Genomic DNA, 25040 nt, shown 5'->3' with positions numbered 1-25040 from the left:
TAGCTGGATCATTTCCCTCAATGTAGGAGATCCCAAATCTTTGCCTCAATCAGGAACCGTAAAAGCCACGTTACCCAAAAAAAAGAACACTAGATAAAGGCCCGTACTTGAAGTTGCATTAAGCAAATCTTATGAAGTCACAAGGCATGGACATCCTATACTATCACGAAAAAACACAACAGCTAAAAAGAAGGTATAATTACAAAGCTAAAATTTGACTTGGATCAAGAAAAATTTAAGAGAAAAAAGAAAGTGGGGAAAAGGCTCATTTTACTGGGTACATTTAATTCTGCATTTTTCCGACCATGTAAAAAGATAAAAACTCTGGTCAGTATCAAACGGTACACATGCTCGCCATGCAAGCAAGCTCGTGATCCCAAAACTTTGAAAGGAGAATGTAAAGACTTTCTATCACTCCAGCTTTTAGTAAGTCTTCTTTCTTAAAATCGGTTTCCTCACTTCTTTCTTTGCGGTTGAGGTGGCTCCGGACATCGACATTCCCATCGTTGTTTGGTATAAATCCTTTAATCTATAAGACAGAAATTAATAAGAAATAATTAGAATTAGAATTAGAATTAGAGGTAGAATAGCAACCATTATACACGAGTACTTAAAAGTCAGGAAATGAGTAGGTTTACCTTGGCATACTGATAAAAAGAGCAATCACTGAAACTCCAACGATGAGAGGAAACACGGGTGCTGGAGTTAATTCCTGTAGGACATGGTAGGGAGAAGAACATGGTTAAGTTTTGTTAAATCATTCTAAATTCACTGGATTGTTTGGAAGGTTTGGATGGCAGAAGAGCAGTTCCAATAGTAGTGTGGGTAGGTGAGCAATATGCATAGTTGGTGATAACTAATCATGAAAAGAATTATTTGTTTGAAGAAAGTGAAACAGACCTGTTTGTGGTGATCCTCTTCAACTTTAAATCTGAGTGGGCCCACATGAATTTGGGTGTTTTTCTCTAAGTCAACCTCAATAATTTCGGACTCAAATTTGTGGGTGGTGGATGGGAAGCCAGATTGGAGCTGCAAAAGGTGCTTACCCTTGGGCAAGTCCTTCACCTGGAAGAAATTAGAAAGCGGGAGTGGGAAGACAGACTCTATCTTAGATGGGTCACTAGCGGACTTAATCTCCACTCGTAAATGTGAATGTAGTTCCTCGATTCTACTCCCTTCAACATGGCAACTTAAAATGGTCATTTCTGGCTGTTCAAATACCAGAAAGTCCAATGCCTTGATATCCTCAGATCCAACCTACAAATGAATCATATATGTGTGAATCACAATTTACACACCAGCAGTAACCAATAGAGGATATCATGCAAAAAGGTTAGAAAAAAACAGTGGAGAAGATGAAGAAAAAAAAATAAAGAAAGAGATAAAAGCTGCATCAGGCATGCTGAAAAATATTGCAAAAGGCTAAAACTACAATGGAAAAAAAAAACATTACGTTTAGAATAAATCAACATTGATAAGATATAACTCACCTTAACAGAGACAGATTCTGGAGATGCACGCTCAATTCTGGAGCTACTGAGGTCATCCTTTTTTACCACTTTGATTAAATAGGTTGTATCAGGAAGAAGCCCTCTTAGACGGTAACTTCCTGATGAATCGGTTACTGTTTCCTCATAATAGCCTTTGGAGTCTGATCGGGCTTCAACTGAAACGCCTTCTTTTGGCTGGCCAGACAACAAGGTGACTGTACCTGTAGCACTGCAAAGAGGTTGAACCATCTTAGGTTCTCAGGCTCCAATAAGGAAACAGATGCAGTAAGAACTGCAGGTTGACATTTTCAGGAACAGTACAAATTTGTTATGTAGTTTTAGAATTTTGACAAAAGGAAAGAAAAAACAAAGTTTAGCTTTTAAGGCAACATAGCCTGAGGTTCCTGATCACAAGCAATTTGGTTGGGCATCTCAAATAGAAGCAGATGCAAGTTCAGAAAACAAGGTTATAATTTGATTGGAGGTTGGAATTGCAAAAAAACAGATTTAAGATAGTTCCTTTGGAGGAACCAACATAATAATGAGATTCTAGGGATAAGGAAACCTATATGGTACATAATCTATAACATTTCCATAGTAGATAACATCTGAATTTACACCTTGAAGATGTGCTGAAAAACAGTTTTTTCTCAAGAGGGGAGAAGAAACGATTATAGATATGCCCATAAATGAAAACAAATCAAACAATATGAGCAGCATAAAGAATCAAGAGGGAACAAATGAATGATAAAAATGAATAAGGAAATGATACGAAAAATGGCAGAAACCCAACAGGCAAAGAACCTCTGTTACCCAATATATGCTTGTCTCCGCCTAAAAAGTTTATGGTTGCAAATAGTTACGTGGAGGAGGGCAAACTAATAATGTAAACAAAGTAGCCATATTAGACAAAAAGGTTACCTTATCAAAAACTAGCAGTAGTTAAACAATAGCCAAAAGCATATTGAGAAACCACCGATTCCAATCCTTTTTGAAGATAAAATTTATGTAGAAAAGTAAATCATGCAGGATAAGATTGACAAAGTAAGCCTATAGCTATAGCTGCAGCACTTTCTTATTTTTCTTTTCAATGATGAGCAAGAAAAACACATGGCTCCAGTATGAAACATAACCATGCAAGACAAAGACACTAACTTTGGTTTGCTACAAACTTGGTGCCATGGAAATCTAATAACTAGAGTATGAAATCAAGTGGATGAGGTTGACAAAGTCTGCAGCACTACCTTGTTTTTCTTTTCAATGATGAGTGAGAAAAACATGTGGCCACAGTATGAAATATAACTACGCAAGAGAAAGACACAACTTTGGTTCGTTAATACATATTTTGTGCCATGAATATGGAATAACTAGAGTGTGATCACATTGACCTCAAGAACTTTTTAAAAGAAGGTTATGATCCTAAGCCTTATTATAAAAAAATAAAAAAATAATAATAATGTTGATAATGAAAGAAATGACTAATGAAAGGGGAGCATAGAAAATAAATAACACCTGTAAGCAACACGAGTGGCTTGGAAAACGACTTCTCTTGACTCCCCAGAACCAAGTTCTATTGCCTGCGCTGGAGGCGAAAAAGCATACTCCTACAAAAATAAGATCATTAACTAGTTTAGTGAGTTGATGATGCACAATCCTTTTTTCATCAAGAGAAAGCAATCAGAAAAAAATACCAATATATCATTCCAAATTCTAGTGTTACGGCATTTTATGCCACCTTATAAAAACAATTTATATGGTTATTTATTAAGTCAAAAGTGGCAAAATATTTGGCTACAATGCTATTTTCATTACTGAGGAATGTTTACAAGATCATTCACTTTTGGAACCTATATGCAGCATTCTCCATTTCACATCAGAGGGACGTTTCAAAAGGGACAGAAAGAAAGAAAAGAACAATAATAATATAAAGAAAAAATAAAAGTAATTCACATGTAAGTATCACATGGCAAAAATCCATTCTACAAGAGTACCTTTAGTAAAGGTCGCAGATAAAAACTTCCAGGAAATAAGTGATCAAAGAGAAAAACACCACCAGTTCCAGATACAGAGTTGTTCCTATAACCATCATCACCACTCAATGATAGTAGCACAGAAGGAATAGGCTCTTCAGCATCATCTTTAGAATATATATGCACAGAAATTTGGCTAAGCTTCTGACAAGAGAAGGAATTAGGTCCAACTTGTTTCAGATGATAGCCAGTCTGCAGAATATGAGATAAACATCAGGAAATGCACACAAAAAAGGGGGAAATTGCAGATATAAGAAAATATGTGCTACATGTGTATGTACTATGCTCACCCAGATCTTGTAGAATACAACAAATTAACATAACTTATTTAACTAAGTCAAACCAGCACTCTACCATATTCAACAGGAGAAGAATAGATGTGCTAACCTGCCCTTTTCATCTTGTTTTAAAATATAAACTAGTGCTTACATACCAAAAATAAAAAAGATTCAATGATAAGAACAAATGTCCAAAAGATCAGTCAGAGAAACAATTAAACTAGAAGTTGGGCTCTTGTTGATGACTCACCTTCATAAATGCAACATCCACACACACTCAAATCAACCAATCCTTTACCCCAAATACTTGTTTCAGTTATGTGAACCATCATTCAATTATATCTAGGGGCTATACACAACCTAGAGTTTGGAAGAAATGTTCAAGATTCAATGAAAATGTGGTGCAAGAGTAAGTTGGCTGTCAGCTGTCCTTTGTCCTGGACAGGAATTGCTATGTGAAGATATAATACGGCAAGAAAAACAACAGTAAAGTCGGCATAAATAAACATTGTCTAGGAAAAACATAAGAGCACCATCAAAGAGAAGAATGGAGGTAACAAATACAAATCCCCAAGGGATTCTGAACAAGTCAAAGGAAAAGGCAGCCAATGGAAAAGAAGAGAAAGACATAAACAGAATTGAAGCTTATCCAAAAACATACAATTTGTAAAATATATCTGCCCAGATGAAGATTTTTATTAATTAGGGATTGGCAAAGAAATGCAGACAAGTGGGTCAGTGAAACATCACAACTACATGGAACATGAGCAATGGGAATGCAGCAGTTCAAGAGAAAAGCAATTGAGTTAGCACTTTGACCAGAAAGGAGGGAAATAGACATTTGACTACAAATGTAAGGGCTTCCAGACCATCACAGTAAACAGAGCATGAAAGAAAAGTTTAAATTCTAAGTTTGACTTCTGCCATTCCAAGGAGAGAATTAATTCATGTTGAAGTTTAAATCTAAACATAAAGCACACAACACTGTAACTACCTCAGTGTTTTAAACTCCAGCTTTGGGTAAACATCACAATGCTGTACTTGGTTAGGCACATCAGAAGCATTTACTCAGATATCACTTCCAACAACAAGATTCAGAAGCATCACCTTTTAAGATGGTTATGGAAAGCATACTTAATAAATTTTATTGCACAAATGTGATATAAGAATGTTAAAGGAACTGTTCATTGTAGATGTTCGGAACCTTTGAAGCCTCGATGCTGTAAGTTATATCATCATATAGAGGTCCCCCAACAAAGAAACCATCTGTCCCTGTTGTAGTTCCCAGTGCCAAGTCACCTTTCTTAAATAGAGCATTGGGGCTATCTCCTGCAGCAATAATCCTGATATTGACTCCAGAAAGAGGGGGTGAAACCGATCCTTCAACGTACAAGCCCAGTCGACCAGAAAACGGAGGAATTGAAGCTTGACAACCATCATTTGTCACCAAGACCTGAAAAAAAAAAAAAAAAACAAGGCAAAGAATTGAGCATGAGTTCACAGATCAAAATTGAGATAATTATGCAGGTGTAAGTACTCCAATACAGCTTACATGTTGTTGCCTAGGATAAAACAAGATCTTCTTCTCACCATTATTCCTGCAGCACGTTGCAGCTTAGGTTAATGGCCCAGAAGGTTTAATTCTAGGAGAAGCATCATGTCAAAATTACTAAATGTCAAGCATACAAGAGAACTGGCATATCATGTCAGAGTACAAAACAGTGATATGAAGTCTGCAGACCACAACTTACTGAAAGCACAAGCATAACATACACAGAAAAATGATTAAGGTGTTTTCTAAGGTTACAAAAGGCACAAATCTTTTTGAATTTCTAGCAATATAATATACACCTATTTTTCAACCTTAAAGATATGAGAACAAAACAAAATAAAAACAAGCCAACTATATGTACCTTGCATCTGAAGGAACAAAGGTAAGTTTTTCTCCAAGATTGGCCCATACAGAATACTCATATACAGAAGCACTTGTTTGATCATTTTCACTGGATATAAGTCTGGCAGGACTACCACCAAAGACAGTGCCATCACTATTCAAAACCTCCACAATAAAACTTTCAGGTAACTCATATTCACCACTGAGTGAGCTTGATTGAACATGGATATGCCCTTTAAGGAGGTATTTATCTCCTTTCAAATGGATAGGCTATAAAACAATGTGAAAATATGAGAATAAAGGAAAAGGAAATGATCCATGCCATGAGAAAGAAAAACTATATAAGTGTTGTACCAATGTATCTGATGTATCAATCTTCATCGACGAGCTCCCAAAGAAAATACATGAGTCAACAAAGTGGAGTTCATGTACTCCAGGAGATTCTACACAAATATGCTGCAAGCCTTTCTGCAGTTCAAAGAAGGAAAGAGAAACTGAAAATGCAGACTATGAATTTCACATTTTAGCATAGAGGTGTGAACAGTGTCCTATAATAGTTATATGAAAATTTCAAATAATGAGATTATTAATGGATGGAGATAACCTTAATCTTCAAATTCACAGATGAACCATCTGGTTGAGTCATGTAAGCATCTACATCATGGGAGGAAACTATATTAATCCAATAACCTTTCTGGACAAATACAATTCCTTTTATGCCATCAGCACCAACATCCACATCAATGAAACTCTGTTCCCAGCACCAGCTATCTTCCCCAGACACGGCTCCTGGAGAAAGATGCTTGACCTAAAAAGAAAACAACCATTAAAATTAAGAGGCTTAAGCAGAGACAAACTTATAACAAATTGAATTTGAATGCATCCTTAGCCCTGACAGATGCTTTAAATTAGAAATTCTGGCTATGGGGGGAAAAGAAAAGAAATTTCCTGGAGAGTAAAGAATTTTATAACTTCTTCAAACTGAGATGAGCAGAGTTACTCCATTGAGATAAGATTTTTATGGCATGGAAGAAGAAAAATGACATCCCAGTAACGCATCACAAAATGGCCAAAATTGATTAAGTTACACACTTGCACAAGCACATACATGCAAATAGAAAATAAGATAGTTTTCCCACATGATTTTTTCCATTCACCTTCCCAACAAGGAACTGCATCAAACATAGAATAAATTCTAAAGAAACAATATAAGTCTGAGAACTCTAACCTCAAGCCTGTATTTTCCAGGAAAGACGCTTGAAAACAAAAATTCACTACTCTCATCAGTTAGACTGACTGTCTTTCTCTCTTCATTATGTTTGCCAGCCAACCTAACAAGAGTAACCGAAACAGATGGACCACACTTCTCCTTGCAGACTACAGCACCATGTATATTGACAAGTGCCTGAATATTAGAAGAATACATATCAGAAAGAAGTGTTTTCTCTTCTCGAAATTGCACATCTAACATAACGAAATAAGGTAATTTAAACACCCATTGCTCAAAGACTCATAAATTTTTCAAAGAGAAAAATATGAATAATTAAGAAAATGGATCTTTAATAACGTTATCTATAACTTTATAATTACAACCTTTTTTTTTTTGATAGACAATTACAACCTTATTTATAGCTTCATAATAATCTTGGAACTCACTCTTACACCCTGAAAAACCAGTTAAACTTCATGTCCATGCCAAACTCTAAAGCCAAGTTACTAGACCATTAGTTAAAGATCAATTTCTGAAGAATGCAGGATAAACACAAAGCGCAAGTTTTTGGTAAAGACACAGACAAAGGCAAAATACAAAAATGAGGAGAGAACCCAGAAGGAACTTTAACATTGCTAAGCTAGGAAAAATTTACCTGAGAAAATTCAACTTTCAGTAATGGACTTTTGACCGCAACATCAACATAAGATGGCAAAAAGAGAAGCCCAGGAGCACTCTCAGGAGTGGCTGCCAAAGCAGATAAACGGTATTCACCTGGTGGAACCTGAAAAAATATTGAGGTGATAAGAGAGACAAAACTGACAAGGAAAGGGTACAGAAGTTCCAACAATCAATGACTAACAAGGATGGACAAAAACATAGTAGGAAATTATGTTCAATTAACTATTACCTTACCTTTTCCGACCATTCAGCAGAATTAAAATTGTGCTTGTGTGTCCTATAGGGTTAGGTTAATAACAGTAGCACCATTTTTTTTAACTTAATATGGTTAGGTTGATAACCATAGCACCATTTTCTTTTAACTCAATAAGCTCTTAAAAAACTACAAGCAGACATCAACAATTTTCCTTTTTGTACTTTTCCTATACCATAGCAACAATAGCATGATATTCTATTTTATGGTTTCTTATTCTGTTAAATCAGATATCATATAAAATTCAATTGTAACAAATTCATAAAACCTTGAACAATTGCAAACTTTGTGAGGATCAACTATACACCAAAGCTAAAAGTTTATTTAAATCTAGTTTTCATTAACTGCAACATTTCCTCTCTGATCAAATGAATGAAAATATGGTATTTGGAAGAAAACAGAGTCTCTCTATCAGGAGTTTGAAATTAAATGAATGAAATTATGGTATTTGGAAGAAAACAGAGTTTGAAATCAAATGAAAAAAATTATGGTATTTGGAAGAAAACAGGGTTTGAAAACAAATGAATGAAGTTATAGTCTCATGAGTTAACACACCAATACCATGTATTGATATGGCAAGGTAAAAGAAGCAGAAAGTCAAGCACCTTCCTAATTTCCAAATATGGTGTATGGCATTAAGTAAAACATTACTCATACTAAAAGAAGGTGAAGGTACAACAAATACTATAGCATTAGGCTGACATACCTCAAAGCAGAAATTTCCAGTTTCATCAGTCTGTTTCACCTGGGGTTTAACATTCTCTGGTCCATGTGTCAAGGCCACCTAAAATAAAAATGTAACAGATGAGAAGAACAAAAAATAGTGTGATATCTAACTAAAATCAAGTACCATTTTTTTTTTTTGATAGATTACTAAAATCAAGTACCATATTGCAACATTATTTTAATATAAAAATTATAATATTTATAAACAGGAGCAAAAGAAAGATAAACATAAAATCTGAAGTTACCTTTGCTTTGTAACCAGCACTAACCATACGAACAACACCACATACATCATAGGACGCTGCTCTAATATCTTCAATTGAGGCCATATTTGGCAGAACCTAGACAAAAAAAATTAAAAATAATAACAATAAAAGAGAAAAGGACAGCAAAGTCATTCATCATAAAGAAAAATAACCCAAAAAAGAAAAGATTCTCTAATCATCATAAAAGGAATATAAACATCATCAAAAATTAAAAACACAAAAATGTAGGATTTGTTTTATACACTTTACCAAAAAATCCTTTAAGGTTGTGAACGTGTAATGCTCCTTCTTGGCTTCTATCGTATAGCGATTTGATGTAACCTAGACATTCAACAACTTGGCAACTTAAAAACAAAAATCAGATAAAAACCAAAAACATAACATATTTTAGAACTAATTAATACCACTAACACATCTAAAATGGCAATAAAAATGTTTCATTAAGTCGCTTCAAAATCATACATCTGTTAAGATCTAGAAATATGAACCAACAAAACAAACAATTGGGTGGGCATGTGTTTGTGCGTGCGTGTGCGCACATGTGTGCAAGGGGATGGTCCGATGTTATCAATATTATCTTTTTATAATAGGTACTTTTTTGTCAAATTTAGTGGCTGGATTATTTTATGGATGCACTTACATGGATTTTATTCCATGTCATGAGAAGAGGATCACAATTTCAAAAATACTAAAATGAAAACTTCAGCATAACCATCAGCTGAATGGTCAAAGGTATGCAATAAAAATGTTTCATGAACTTCATTGATTTCATGTATAAGAGTTTTGGACAGCCTAAATCATGAAATCTATTTCTTCCATCAGTAAGCATCAACCAGGTCAACTCCTATCTCTTCAAATGAAAAAATGAAAAACTCAGGAAACTAAAACCCACATTGGCCCAGTGCAACTGCACAAACCAAGTTAATCTATCTGCTAAACATTCCACAAGCAGCAGCAAGATCTTGCAAGAGATTTGCACAAACAATATAAAGATGCCTACTGATACTACTTCATCAAGTTGAAATTTGAGGTCTAAAAGATAAAACAAATAACCAAAAGAAAATGGAACAATCGCAAAGCCAAAAATCATCCGAGTAGCTGTAATTGGGAGGCCAAAGGCAAAAAGGAGAAGCTAAAAGGGAGAAAGTTTCACCCCACTAGCACTACAAACCAACACATCTTGCTCCAAGAGAAATTAATTGATCGAGTCAATTAAGTCATTAAGAGCATGCACATAATTATACCTGATCAAGCTTGTAATATCCTTGTGTGTCAGTGATGGACCTTTCCTGACCATCTACAATAATTTTAACACCATCTACTCCCGCATCATTTCCATCAACAACGCGGCCACCAACAGAAAATCCAGTGACCTATATAGAATTGCAATACCAGAAGATTCTAAGTTGAATATATTCATAGGAAAACAATCACAAGCATGGCACATTTTTAAATTGTAAGAAGCTGGAGCAGATTAAAATGAAAGAAAATCAAAATAGAAACAACATTCAGTAACTACAACATCAGGTTTATAATACGAAAACTTAAAACATTAATATGGTCAATCTGAATAAATAGCATAAATTTCATTGCATGAGAGATAGATTACCTTTGAATAATAAATTAAACTTGTTGCTCCACTAAACATAATAAATGTTCCATTTTATTTTTCTGTTAAGACCCAAACTAAAAGAGACAAGAATGACAGAGAAGAATCATTTATCTACTAGCTTGCTGAAGTTCTGATACAATCCAATAAATAGCATAAATTTGGTGGTGTGAAGAAAATGTGATGCAAAATTAAGGGAAAAAAAAAAGGAAGATGGCATAAGATTTACAGGTAAGCTATCTATATTAATACCAGTTAAAACAGCCACTAGAACAGCTGTATTCCTATCTCACATGAATTAGAAACATGAATAACACCAATAAGTGGTGAGAAAGGATTGCCCAATTACAGACACTGCCTGATGAAGGATGCCCATCTTAGGCATCCAAAAATCATGCATTCAATTACCTCTTACATTATTATTGTTAGGTCTCTTTCCCAGCACAGTACTACTGGTTGGGTAATAACCACTTATCAGTCATCATAATAATTATGCTGATAGAAATAGGAGAAGAATAGTTCTATAATGTATAATCTTACCCCAATTAGCAGCATGCATATACATGAATACATACATACATATTGATAGACATGTTTGTAGACATTTCGAATATAGGCATGCAAGAATAAGAAGCTGAAGTCAAAAGGACGTGACAAATAGCAAGAGAGGAAACAATGTCTGAGTTTTGACTACATAACCAACAAATTATGATACCTGAAACTTTTGGGCAACCGTTACATGATGATGTTCAACAGACACCGACACAGACAGTGGTGAAACATCAAAAATGGTATTTTCACCCTTGTAGAAAGGTATAAGCTCATAAACCCCTGTAAGCATTTCACACAACCTAAGCACTTGCTCCATATAAAGCCAATACATTTGCTGAACCAAATAATGAAAGCAACTCTCTACAAAATCTAATATAGTAGAATGCTAGAAAAACCTCGGTTTCTACACTTGATACACAGAATTAACATAATCAAGCAAATGATTACAGAAACAGGAATGAAAAAACATGCACTGAATATAAATGCAAGCCAATTTTCCATCCAGTCCCCTGAGAGTCGGTCCATAGCGATGTAACATGAATATTGGATTCTCTATATGCTATGAAGTTACAAGATGCTGTCCAGTTTAATATATGCTCTGAAGTTACAAGATGCTGTCCAGTTTAACACATATTTCTTTTTCTACATATATGGATTAAAATGTTTTAGTCCTAGAAACTGATAGGTGAAATACAAGTTCTAAAATAATCTGACAGGAAAGGACTTAATAACATTCTAATCAATTGGACATATTTGTAATAGTCCAACTAATCTATAACAAATTAATACAATTAAACATATAAATAGCTTACATATTTTAAAAGGAAACAAGTTTTAAGATGAAATGACACATTAATAGAAACAAAAAAAAAAACACTATAATTAAGAACCATGTCCATTATCACCATGGAATCAACCAAAAAGAAGTTTCTTATCACTATTTAAATTGCTACCTGGACATTATTACTTTTCAACCACAAATCCTAGTCATGATAGGATTAAAAGCACTGTAACCAAGACAGATATAGGAAAAGAAAACAGCAAAGCCAAATGGATTATGGACCATATAACATTCTGTAAACTTATAACTAAGAAAAGTAGTAATCATTGAAGCTACAACTCTATATAACAACATCAAGCAAGTAGCATTAAAAAGGTGCATGCATGATATAAATAAGGAGAATATCAAACAGCAAGGAAACAAGCAAACAGAGAAATAGAGATATACCACAAGGCAATGATTTAAACGTGAACATCCCATCAGCATCAGAAACAGCATGACAGAGAGATTTTCCTTGTCCAGGGGCATTACCAGAACCCTGAGGACAATCAACCTCTGATACATCATTTGAATATAAATAAATATGAACCCCCAGGATTGGATTTCCCTACCAAAATAGAAAAATGAATCTTTCATTAGTTTCATTCAATGGGCACTTCGGAGGACCAAATCGACTCAATTACAGGGGAAGGCAGTTGATGATTATTAAATAAAAATAACAATGAAGAAATGACTATAGATTATAGGACCCACTACACCTCTAGCATATACTGCACACAAATAGAGAGAGGTTTGGATCACTCCACATCTACTTTCTTTTATTTCTTTCCTTTTTTTCTTTTTTTCTTTTTTTGATAATTGAGGAACCTTCTATGGTTGAACCCTTCGGACTCTCCATGAGGACTCAAACCTCAGGCTGCTGAGCATGCCTGCCACAACCAGTACCAGGTAATGCAATGCATTCAACCAGCAGCGGGAAAAAAACCATGGACCGTGCGCCTCTATCACACATCCTAGAATTTGCAACCAAGTAGGCACCCCGATGGGCTCCACATATACTTTCTTATGAGCTACAGTTCAAGCAGCTATGTTGAATTCAATGGATATGATCACTAAATCAACTTAGATTGATGATTACTGGACCAATTCAAACTAACCTTGAAAAAAAAAAACTTGCATGAAAAGAAACATCAACCTAAAATAATCCGAAATCTAAACTCCTGCAAATCCTTGGAAACTTCAAGGAGATCAATGAGATGGGGGAATTATATCCACAGGATTCCAGGAAAACAAAAGTTCAAAGATAATTTACCCTTGGAAAGGAGCCTAAATATGCAATAAATGTCAATTTAAATGCAGTGATATGATAGGTGAAGGAAGCAAAACAATAAAAGGGATATTTCCAAACCTTGAACCATAAAGCATGTACACCAGTTCCAAAGCATACACTAACACATGGGACAAAAAGGGATACCTCCACAACCCTTTTCCAATTCATGCAAGGTTCCTACTTCACTTTGCACCCAAGACCAGAGTGCTTGCAACAGTATCTCAGCGCAGTAGATGAACCTTGAACCTTATTGTTATCCCCCAACCCTGACTTATAAGCCTTTGGATTTTCTCAATAATTTTGGCTACCTTAGCTAGGATGCAGAAGATGGATAAATGATAGATGGCAAGATTAGAACACCACAACTATTTGCAGGGAAAGTAAATTCATCTTGAAATCTTTGTTGGTAAAATATCTGCTGCAATAGCACTACAATGTGATATCTTATTTCTTTCCCTTTTTTTTCCTTTAATTTAATTAGAGCAAGGTGATCTATCTTGAATTAAGTCAAGTAAAGCATTTCTCAATTATGTAACCAAAAAACGAAAACAAACAAACATAACAATTTGGACATGCTGCTAGGTATTTAGGGCTTCCTATCAGCATATTGATTTCTTAACAATTAACATAGTAAAAACAAAGTATTTTGGAGAATCATATAGAAATTGCATTTTTCTGCAATTATTGTTACTGTAAATTTACCTGAGCAACTACAAACCCATTAATGTCATATCCAGGGACAAAGAAGATGTCATCAACTAAACCATTTCCAAACCCTAATTCCACCTGCAGCATATGTATATTCAGAATCAGAGAAATCAACAAATGTCTAGTACGAAAAAGCATCTCATCAAAAATACATACATACATACATACATACATACATATATATATATATATATGCACAAGTATGTTTGCATGTTTGTGCGCCTTTTTCAGTTGGAAGAGATAGAATGAGTGAGAGAGAGAGAGAGCAAAAAGAAAAAAAAAATGAAAGCAAAAAAGGAAACACAATCAAGAAGCATGAAACCTCTGTGGAACCCCTAACTTCGACCGTCAAATCAGGATGTGAAGCTTGTAATTTGTAATTTCCTACACGAGCAAAACCCTAATAAGTTAGCAAATGAATACTTCAGATAAAGAAAATGTGGCATGATGTATAAGAACACATTGACCTTGTGACAGGAAAGTAATAAAATCCCCAACCTGGAATGATGTTGTTGAATGAGTAACTTCCCTCTGATGATGTTAAAACAGAGGAGATGAGATCCCCTGAAGGAGACAAAAGCTCAATATTTACATTAGATGGACCTCCATTTTTAAGTGAACAGCTTTCTCCACCAACGGCTCCCACAACTCTTCCAGATATCGTGAACCTACAAATACGATATGGAAGTTTTTTTTTTTTTTTTTTTTTTTTATAGGTACAAATATGATATGGAAGTTAATATATTATATATCTAAAGGAAACAAAAGTAAACTACTTATTTGATCCATAATGCAAACAGAAATGGAATGAAAAGTTATTTGGAAAAAAAAAAAAACACTTCAAATTATGCAAACAGAAATAATAACACAAAAATTCAGACAAACCCTGTGAATCGGAAGTTAATATCTTCATTGGCATTACAACCAGCATGATCAACAACAACAGGAACCTGAAAAAAGATGTTGTCGGTGTCATTTTATGGCAACTACATTTACAGATTGAATTCATAACAAGACTATCTGTGTCATAAAAGGAAAATTTGGTAACTGTCAATATGGAAAATTATTTCAACAAGAATACAGCCTCTACCTTATCAGGGTCCAATGACCATCCTTCTGGTCCCTTGATTTGGACTACAAAAGAACCCTGCAAAAGAAATACTTACAATGAAAAGAACAGAGAGTCCATGCAGATATAAGGATGATGAAATAAGCATGTATAAAATTGTAAGTGCCTTCAAAAGAGAGTTAGCCATTTCTAATTTGAACCCACAATCCACCCAAAAACTCAAAACTCACAACACATCCGATTCCAAGCTTAATTGGTTTAGTCCTTTTTGCATAAATCTCAAACCCATCCAAGGGACAAGACACTACGCTAGGCCTCCACTTCCTCCTAAATATTTTAGAAGACTAAATAAAATCATCATATTTAGAGCCAAAAGTAATTGATTAGCTAGGTAAACTAGCTTCGACAAACCTGTCCCACTGATATATGATCAGCCATGGCCCAGTTTCCAGAACATCTTACAGAAAGATACTGTCATAAGGAATTCATTCTCAAGTATTATTATAGCATGTTTCTATACACTCTGTGTACATTGATAAACCTCTACTTAGGCATTTCTAATATGTTTTCACTTTTTTCCAATTAAAAAAAAAGGTAGTATGATAGCATGTTGGCGAAATGAACTAATGTTGACTTTATTTGTTGTGATTTAAACTTATATTTTCCACTGACTCAACTGATTACATGGAAAATGATCTTTTTGTTTTGTTGTGCCAATTTTCTTTTTACTTCTTTGTTTGATTGAAATGTTAGTTATTGATGAGAGGCAACTACATTTTCTACTCATTCATGCAGAATGAACCACACTATTGTTTTAAAAATACCTTGTCATAGACAGGAATGAAATAGTAACCATTTGGGGCACACTGAGTTCTGTCCTTCACCAATCCATCAATTGTGCGAAGCTCAACCTACAGTTTGATAAAATAAACCATTCAGAACCTCAATTTAAGTATCCATGTTTCAGAAGCACAAAATTAGCAATTAACCAGAATGTTGGTGTAGATAGAAAAGAAAACTATAAAAACTGTGACTACCAAGACAACAAGCCATTTATTTAAACTTCACATCAATGCCTAAAAAGGTCCATAAACATATCACATAGTATTTTGGGTTTTTTCTTTTCCTTCAAGATCAGAATCGAAAATGGGCTACCCATACAGTTTCTTTCCAATGTGGTTTCAGCAATATCACCAACCCTTCCCAGTAAAATATCGAAAGTCTAAATGATATAGAAAACAAGAAATTTAGGACATTTTCTCAATTTAGATGCAGGAACATCAACTGGACATTTGATGCCACAAGGAGAAATGGACATCAAATGAGAATTGCATGATATACAGAGAGAGCAAAAATGCCTAATAGTTAAGAAAGTGCTAATGTGAGCTGCCACTCAGCTTGCAATGAACTGCCTTGTCATTCAATGCATACAACTTCAACATATAATCAATGACATCCAGTGATTCACCAAATAGTCCAACCTATCATTGATTATGGTTATGGAAGCAATCCCAGATTGGGCCGAGCATTTCAAACATATACAGACAATTCTTTAGTTCCAGATCAAAACTTTGCTAAAATTAATTATAGTTTCATTCTTAAATCCAGCAAATAATGCTCCATTTAGTCTCAGATAGACGAGGAAAATGCTAAAAATCACTTAAAATCAGTTGCTTTCTCAAACTTCCATTAATGATTCCATAAATCACTGCCAAAAAATAAAAATACAAAAAACAAGAAGGGACTGTTCCAGCTCAATAACAATTCAAAAAATGTTTGGGTCTATTATGGATGAGCTTCAATTGCCTAGACATTGTTATAAACCAATACAATATAACATGCACTTTCATTGGAGAGATAACAATCAGTATAAAATTCATACCGTAATATGAGAATAATCCAATTTTCCATCAGTTGGCTTCCTCGACTTGATCAAATCCGAACTTGCCTACAATAACAACTTCTTGTCAGAGAAATCAGCAACAACTACACTACAATGTTCAAGTGATTCCGATTAAAGAAATAAATTCTCAAGCAACATCAAATAATTTAATAAAAAAGGACGGACTCCCTCAATAATTGCAGAAGAGATCCAAAAATTCAGATCCTTAGGTTTTTTTTTTTTTTTTCTCCAATTTGGAGAAAGTCTGAAAAAAAAATACGTAGAAAATAGAAGAACTGGAAACCTCAATCGATAATAACAATTTGAATTTTCTTGTTTTTTCCTACGGTTTCTCGGCAACCAAACGGGGCAGGAAACTTAGTAGAGACACATAGACGAAGTTAAAGATGAATTTAAGGGATTGACCTCGACGAATCCACCACAGCCTTGGATGGAATCGGCGGCAGCGAGTGAAGTGATATAGATAACAGTCAGCGAGAATATCAAAGCCTCTCTAATCGCCATATTTAGAGCTTCAAGGAGAGAGAGGACAGATCTGGGGGTCCCTGTCTCTCTACATGAGATTTATAAACCATGCGAGGGGTTTTACATTGCAAGAAGACTGAACTAGCGAAACGACGTCGTATGCTGTTGGTGCAGGCCTGCCTATTGGTCCAATTGCATGATTTTGGTACACTGGTTAGCCCATCGTATTTTTAAAAATTCAACCGTATTTTGATTAACTTATTTTTTAACAAAAAAAATAATATTATTAATGTGACATAATATCATATGTTGATAATCGATTTAATAAAAAATCAGAATAATTGTCATATAACTATGATTGAGTTTATTCAAGACATTACTACCAACGTAAATATTCTTAACTTAATTTTAACAAAATTTTATGAATAGAAAAATGACACACAAATTTTAAAATTGAAATTGATCTCAATGATTATTATGATTGGAAATCTTTCATTGAGTTTTAGCTAAGTTGGCATTATAAGGATGACAACAAGGCGATGGTGGGTTCGGGACAAGTCACCCTCATCCCAACCTCTTCTTGTTTAATTATATCTATTTTCATCTTTACCTAAAAAGAATAAAAGGGTAGGTAAAAGGATTTAATTTTTTCAATTTTTGTTTTTAAAATTTAAATTTTATTAAAAATAAATATTATTTATAAATAAAGAAATATTAGAAATGTTTATAATTCATTTTGATGAAAAGTAATATTTTATTTATGTTAAAAAAGTTGAAAATTGAAAAAAAAAAAAAAACTAAAACAATTTTTTATTTTAAATTATATATAATAGTGGGACAAAATCATACTCAAACTCATCCCAAATTTTTAAAAACTTTTCAAACTCATTCTAAATTCATTTATTTTTTATCTCAAACTCTTCACATTAGAAGTGAGTACTTGAAAAAACCGTCTCATTGTCATTTCTAGGCATTAATATCAAAGTTTCTTCCAATACCTAAAAACAAACCCTTTCACTAGAATTGCGACTCTTCTAATAAGAAAACTAATAAATATAAATTAAAACATATATATATATATATACCTATACTATGGTAAAAGAATTAAAGTTTTATGAATTGTTCTTTAAATTTTTCACAAGTGATAAATGAATTTAAATTCGATTGACAATACTTTCAAAAAGTGCACTTCACACTTAGAATTAGTAGAAAGAAATTAATAATGCTTCTTTATCTTTTAAGTAGTTTTGTAGCATTGAACACTCAAGACCTTTGGTCATCACTTGGACTTGATGAAAAAAAAATAGGATCACTTTTTATAGGCTTGTTGAAAATGATTATAACTTATTAGAGGGCGTCTTAATGGAATCCTCATAGGCAAAAAAAGATAGCACTCCTTTTAATAACGATCAAGTGACATTGCTTCTTTGACTCAAGTTAATAAATTTCTTAGATACAATACAAAATATATCTTATTTTATTAATAAAAGATTTCTCAATAAAAAATACAAATAAGATTTTGAAGAAAAATAAGGAGAAGGAGCCTCAATCGACAATGGATAAAGGAGGATTTATTCAATCACATGATCTAAGATATGGCACCCTTCGGATTTTTTATTTGATTGTATCTAAAGGACTAATGAGTTGAAATTTATGAACTTCTAGCATAAAAAATGTCTTAAAAAAAAATCGATTGCTTAATAAAATTTTAAAAACACTTTTACAAAATTGAAAATCACTTATTCTCCTAAAAACACTTCAAACTTTTATGTAAAAATGTTTCAAATAAAAAAATACCGTCAAACGCATTATTAGATTTGTCTCGTAAGATAATTATACTTTTTGCCATAAACACTTGTTTATAGTCTTCGGGATTAAATAATTGTCATTTATGGACGTCCTTGAGCAAGGTTTGGATTTGGATGAATTTACAACTTCCACTCTATAACTAGTCTTTTGCCCCACACGTCGACGAGAGGGAGTTCCTTGGAAAAATGTAATGTTATGCCCTTTAAAGTTTACATAAAGTTGGAAGACAATTTTATGATGTGTGTGCACTACGCCTCAAATAGGGCTATATTTGTTGCACTTGTCCTAATGGACACATTCTATATTCCTAGGAATAGTTGCTTTGTATGCCCATTTCCCCTTTAATAAGGTGGTATGAATCTTGGTTTAGGCATATATGCCAATGATTCTATGTCACACCTGTTTTGCCATAAGATAGGGTGTTGCCTAGTTCCTTCAATAATAATGAACTTTATTAAGGAATAACACTTTTATGGAAAGTAGTTATAAAACAAAGAAAAGGTATGTAAAAATAAAATGAATAAAAAAGTATCAATTAGGAATAGGGATATATTTTTTTCTTTTTTGTTTTTTTAAATAAAAGTATAATTAATTTTTATATAAAATAAAGATAACTACTCGCTCATGAATGTTGTTTACTTCGATCCCAAGAGGTCCTCACAAATTTAAAACACATGTACATAATTAAGAAAAAACTCATACTTATATAATTCAAATAACTTTTTTTCTTATCCGATGTGGGACATCAGAAACATTCCTCATATAAACACAATGTCCTCATTTTGTTTTATGGGATTGTAAGGTCAAACAGACAAACGTCCCCTAAGGGGTAAATCAAACCCCCAAATTCGGATCAGGGAAAAAGTTTTTTACACTATATGAGTATGAGTTTCTCTTAACTTTGTAAACACATTTTTAAGTCATAAGGACCCTTTTGGGCTCAAAGCGAACAATATCTACATGATTGGATGTGGGTAGTTCCAAACAGTATCAAAGTTGATCCCCGACCTCAGTGTAAGAGTTTGTTTGGTCCTGTGAAGAGTGTTTGTCTATTTGATCTTGTAATCTCATAGGACACAACAAGGATATTGTGTCTATATGGGGGTGTTTGTAATATCCCACATCGAATATGAGAGAAAGTTTCTAACATTATGTAAATATGAACTTCTTTTAATCTTGTAAATACATTTTAAAACCATGAGGACTCATTTGAACTCAAAGTGAACAATATCTACATGACTCAAATAATGTTTTTAAAAATTAATGAAAAAAATTAAGATGTAAAAAACTTTTTACTATTTTGAATTTTAAAAGTGATTTTAAAAATATAAGATAAATTTATACTTTTTATTTAAGATGCTCTACTTTTATATAGAATTTAATAATTTATTACTATTTTTTTTAAATAGAAAATAAATATATTAAAAAGTTTTTTTTTTCATTTTCCATATCTTTAAAAAAACCAATAAAATTTAAATTTTTCTTTCTTGTTCCCTTTGTCATCCAAAGGAAGCCTTTAAAGTCACAATAAGACATTGGCTATAATTTCCAAAATCCTAAATGTACATAAATCAATCAACTACTTCAGCAAATTCATTCCAATAATAAAAACGTAAAGAAACAAAAGACATGATACCATCAAAAATAGTTTTTAAGGTACATTTCTAATTTAGAAAACATGTTTGGAAAACTTTCATTAGAAAATCAAACTTAAAAGTTTATTCTAACAATATATTATTTTTTAAAACAAAATTAGTATGCAATATCTTTTTAAGAATTTTCAAATAGATTTCGAATGCGTTTTGGAGTGATTCTAAAAAACGTTTTTAATATTTTTAATACTTAAATAATTAAAATTTTTAAACATTAAAAATATTAAAAGTCTTTCTAGAATGACTACTAAACTGGTTGTTCTTGTTCTAAAAATATCCAGAATTTGTTTTTCACAAACCAATTTGGAAAATATTGTCAAAAAGGGAGCAGCAAGAGTGTCGACCTAACACTATAACGGGAGTTCAGAACCAATGAAAAGCCAGCAAACAGAACGGAGAATTTTCAGAACAGAGACACTAAATAGTAAATCTAGCCTGCAGTTCCGCATTTTCTGCGACTCCAGAGGTTTCAGAACCAATCAAAACCATCAAATTCCACGATTCTCACTCTCATTCCTTAATTCCCAACTACCTTCAATTCTCCAAAGCACTCATCGCCTGAAAAATGGAAAACCAAAATAATAAAAAAACAAAAAGGAAAATCCGACAAAATCACCGTCTTTTTCATTTACTTTTGCCTGTTTCTGTCCCGGTTATCCAGGTAAAATCTGTGAATGTATGAATCTCCGTAGATGATCAGCGATGGCGTAGGCTCACACCCATAAGACCACAAGAAAGACCCACAAGTCTTTTTTCTTTCTGGGCGTACAGGGAAACATTTTCTCGCACTCGATCTCCAAGTTTCCCCTGTTTCCCCTGTTTTCCTGTACGCCAAACACCAACCCCCAACCCCCATCACTTCCCTCCGTAGCCATGCACATCAACAACACCCACATTTTGCTTTCTCTTCTTTGTTTGTCTCTTGCTTTAAATTTTCACAATGCGGTGAGCGCAGATTCATTGATCCTCAGCTGTGGCTCCGCCAGTGGTGGTACTGATGCTGATGGAAGAAAATGGGTATCAGATTCGGCTTACCTTGTTTCGGATGAATCGATTTCGGCCACAGCCCAATCCCAAGACCCTTCACTTCCTTCTCCAGTACCGTACATGTCTGCAAGGATTTTCTCAGCCGAGTCTTCGTATAAATTTTCGGTTAAGACCAATCAGCGTTACTGGCTTAGACTCCATTTTTACCCATCAACTTATAGCTCCCTAGATCCTGCAGATGCCTATTTCTCAGCTGTTGCAGGTGGTGTTACGCTCATGACCAATTTCAGTGCTTCAATCACAGCTCAAGCTCTTACACAGGCTTACATTGTCAGAGAATATTCTCTGGCTCCCATGGATTTCGAGATCCTCAATGTCACCTTCAAGCCTTCTGATCAGCATAAGGGATCTTACGCTTTTGTGAATGGAATCGAGCTGGTTCCAATCCCAGATTTGTTTGACAAGGCATCAATGGTGGGTTTTTCAGACCAATCTCTTGATGTCGGGACTGCCAATGTGCAGACAATGTTCAGATTAAATGTTGGTGGGCAGTACATTCCTGCGAGTAATGACTCGGGTCTTACCCGGACTTGGTATGATGATTCGCCATACTTGTATGGTGCTGCTTTTGGGGTCACCTCTGAGGCTTCTGATAAGCTGAAAATCCAGTATCAGGGTATGGAAGATTATGTAGCTCCAGTTGATGTGTATAGAACATCAAGATCAATGGGCCCAGATCCTAAACTCAACCAGAATTTCAATCTAACATGGGTGTTCCAGGTTGATGGGAACTTCACCTACCTTGTGAGGCTCCATTTCTGTGAGTTCATACTGAATAAGATCAATCAGAGAGTATTTGATATATACGTGAACAATCAAACTGCAATGGCATCAGCCGATGTCATCGCCTGGACAGGATCAAAGGCAGTTCCCACCTACAAAGATTACTCGGTATATGTTACAGATGGCACAGGCGATGAGGAGCTTTGGGTGGCTCTTCACCCGTCCATCGCGGTGAAGCCTGAATACTACGATTCGCTTCTGAATGGACTCGAGGTATTCAAGATCAGCAACGCCAATAAAAGCTTGGCTGGCCCCAACCCCACGCCATCAGACATGCTTGTTAAGGCCGAGGCAGCAAGGTCTTTTGCATCAAATACCAAGAGTAGTAATTCAGTCATCGGTGTATCTGCAGGTGGAATAGCTGCAGCAGGCCTAGCAGCTGCAGTATGCATAGTTCTGTACCAAAGGAAGAACAGACAGCCAGGGACGGACAGCCGCACGACAAGCTGGCTGCCACTTTACGGGAACTCCCATTCCACGGCGAGCAAATCTACGATTTCAGGCCGAAGCACTGCTAGTAGCCATGTCTCAACCATGGCAGCAAGTCTCTGTCGCCACTTCTCCTTGCCGGAGATAAAGCACGCTACAAAGAACTTCGATGAGAACCTTGTCATAGGAGTTGGAGGATTCGGGAAAGTTTACAAGGGTATCATAGATGGAGGGACCAAAGTGGCTATCAAACGGTCGAATCCATCATCAGAACAAGGAGTCAATGAGTTCCAGACCGAAATTGAGATGCTTTCAAAGCTGAGGCACAGGCATTTGGTCTCTCTGATAGGCTACTGTGAAGAGGACGGTGAAATGGCTTTGGTCTATGACTACATGGCGCATGGAACCTTGAGGGAGCATCTCTATAAGAGCAACAAGCCTCATCTGTCATGGAAACAAAGGCTGGAGATTTGTATTGGGGCTGCAAGGGGGCTTCACTACCTTCACACTGGGGCGAAGTACACCATCATTCACAGGGATGTGAAGACTACCAACATTCTTGTGGATGAGAAGTGGGTTGCCAAAGTTTCGGATTTCGGGCTTTCGAAAACAGGTCCTGATATCAATCAGAACCATGTTAGTACAGTGGTAAAGGGCAGCTTCGGGTACCTGGATCCAGAATATTTCCGCAGGCAACAACTGACTGAGAAATCTGATGTCTACTCATTTGGGGTTGTCCTCTTCGAGGTCTTGTGCGCAAGGCCCGCTCTCAATCCTAGCCTTCCAAAGGAACAAGTCAGTCTTGCAGACTGGGCTCTACATTGCCAGAAAAAGGGAATTCTGGAAGATATCATCGATCCCCATCTCAAGGGAACGATCAATCCAGAGTGCTTGAAGAAGTTTGCAGACACGGCTGAGAAGTGCTTGTCTGATCATGGGCTTGACAGACCCTCCATGGGTGATATCTTGTGGAACCTTGAGTTTGCTCTCCAGCTGCAGGAAAACCCTGATGGTGCAAAAGCAGTTTCAGAGCGTGAAAATCCTGAAGAATTCAACCACAATAATATCATGGGGATGCATCGAAACATGCTGAGTCTTGGAAGTGATGATTCTGACATGAACGAGGTATCAGATGACTTGAATGGTAGTGAAGTCTTCTCACAGATTGTCAAACCAAAAGGGCGATAAATAAATAGAATCCCAATTCGCTTTTTCTTTCTTCTATCGCCTGGTGGGCTGATTGGATGCAAGGAATTCATGGAACTCGGCCAAAAGAAAAAAATGAAAAAAAACACACACACCAATTTTTTGCCTAATTCAGAGGATGCTTGTGTTACTGTTTGTATTGTGTGTATTGGGTCCCTTCTCTACTGGTTCTCCCCCTCTAGTAATATTAACAGGACGGGCTATAGAGAGCACAAGCAACTTGTATTCTATATGAGGAGTTCAGACAAAAGGTTTGGCTTCATCCCTGCCTGGTATTCTATATGATTAATGTATTTTTTTTTTCAGTATTGATTAGAAAATTTTCTCTTTCCAACATACATATTCTCATGCAAATTGCTGCTATAGGAAAGGCTTTAAATGATTTTGTTAGCCTCCTCATTTTAGCTTCAGGGAGGATATGATTCTAGAATAAAATTTTCCTGTTTGCACTTTTTTCATTGGATTTGGCCTCTTTTGATCTTTGGGTTTTTACAATTTCCTGTAGTATAGATTCTGCTGAGTTCTCCAAATCATGAGAAGAAAACAACATTAGGATCTAACTTCATTGTCAACAGCCTTATGGTCATTGCTGGGGGTACTTGAAAACGCTACTTTCTTTACTAAGCTTCTCTCCCTACCCTGTCTGCCAGGATATGGATAAAGTTTTGTAACTCCTTTCTTCATTCTTTTAGGTTTCTAATGTCATATCTGGTAGGGTGAATTCACAATATTCCAACAAGCACCATAATTTTCTACCCTTTCTTTGTGCAAAAATAAATAGACAATATCAACTAGTAGTAATAAATAAATAAACTTATACAACAGAAAAATAAATTAGACACCAAAATTTTTTACTTGGAAAACCCCCG

The 25040-nt window shown here is 35.0% G+C and overlaps 2 protein-coding genes across 2 annotated transcripts; one reads left to right on the top strand and one right to left on the bottom strand.

Moving 5' to 3' along the window:
- Positions 1-90: 90 nt before the first annotated feature.
- LOC100260653 (uncharacterized) lies at positions 91-17349 on the bottom strand. Its single transcript, XM_002271111.5, has 27 exons — positions 17186-17349; positions 16760-16825; positions 15702-15788; positions 14899-14955; positions 14694-14758; positions 14307-14476; positions 14131-14192; positions 13803-13886; positions 12218-12377; positions 11153-11268; positions 10073-10201; positions 9078-9149; positions 8808-8903; positions 8543-8620; positions 7558-7686; positions 6921-7097; positions 6297-6500; positions 6047-6160; positions 5712-5962; positions 5351-5396; positions 5003-5251; positions 3482-3712; positions 3003-3094; positions 1491-1719; positions 901-1257; positions 639-712; positions 91-529 (listed from the first exon to the last, which is right to left on the bottom strand). The coding sequence occupies exons 1-27, from the start codon at positions 17282-17284 to the stop codon at positions 424-426; spliced, it is 3600 nt and encodes a 1199-aa protein (XP_002271147.1). The 5' UTR covers positions 17285-17349; the 3' UTR covers positions 91-423.
- Positions 17350-21146: 3797 nt separating this feature from the next.
- LOC100265864 (receptor-like protein kinase ANXUR1) lies at positions 21147-24520 on the top strand. Its single transcript, XM_002271077.4, has one exon. The coding sequence runs from the start codon at positions 21580-21582 to the stop codon at positions 24151-24153; it is 2574 nt and encodes an 857-aa protein (XP_002271113.1). The 5' UTR covers positions 21147-21579; the 3' UTR covers positions 24154-24520.
- Positions 24521-25040: the final 520 nt, after the last annotated feature.

The sequence above is a fragment of the Vitis vinifera genome, chromosome 7, assembly GCF_030704535.1.
Source record: "Vitis vinifera cultivar Pinot Noir 40024 chromosome 7, ASM3070453v1".
NCBI lineage: Eukaryota > Viridiplantae > Streptophyta > Magnoliopsida > Vitales > Vitaceae > Vitis > Vitis vinifera.
This window is presented reverse-complemented; position numbering and strand designations above follow the sequence as displayed.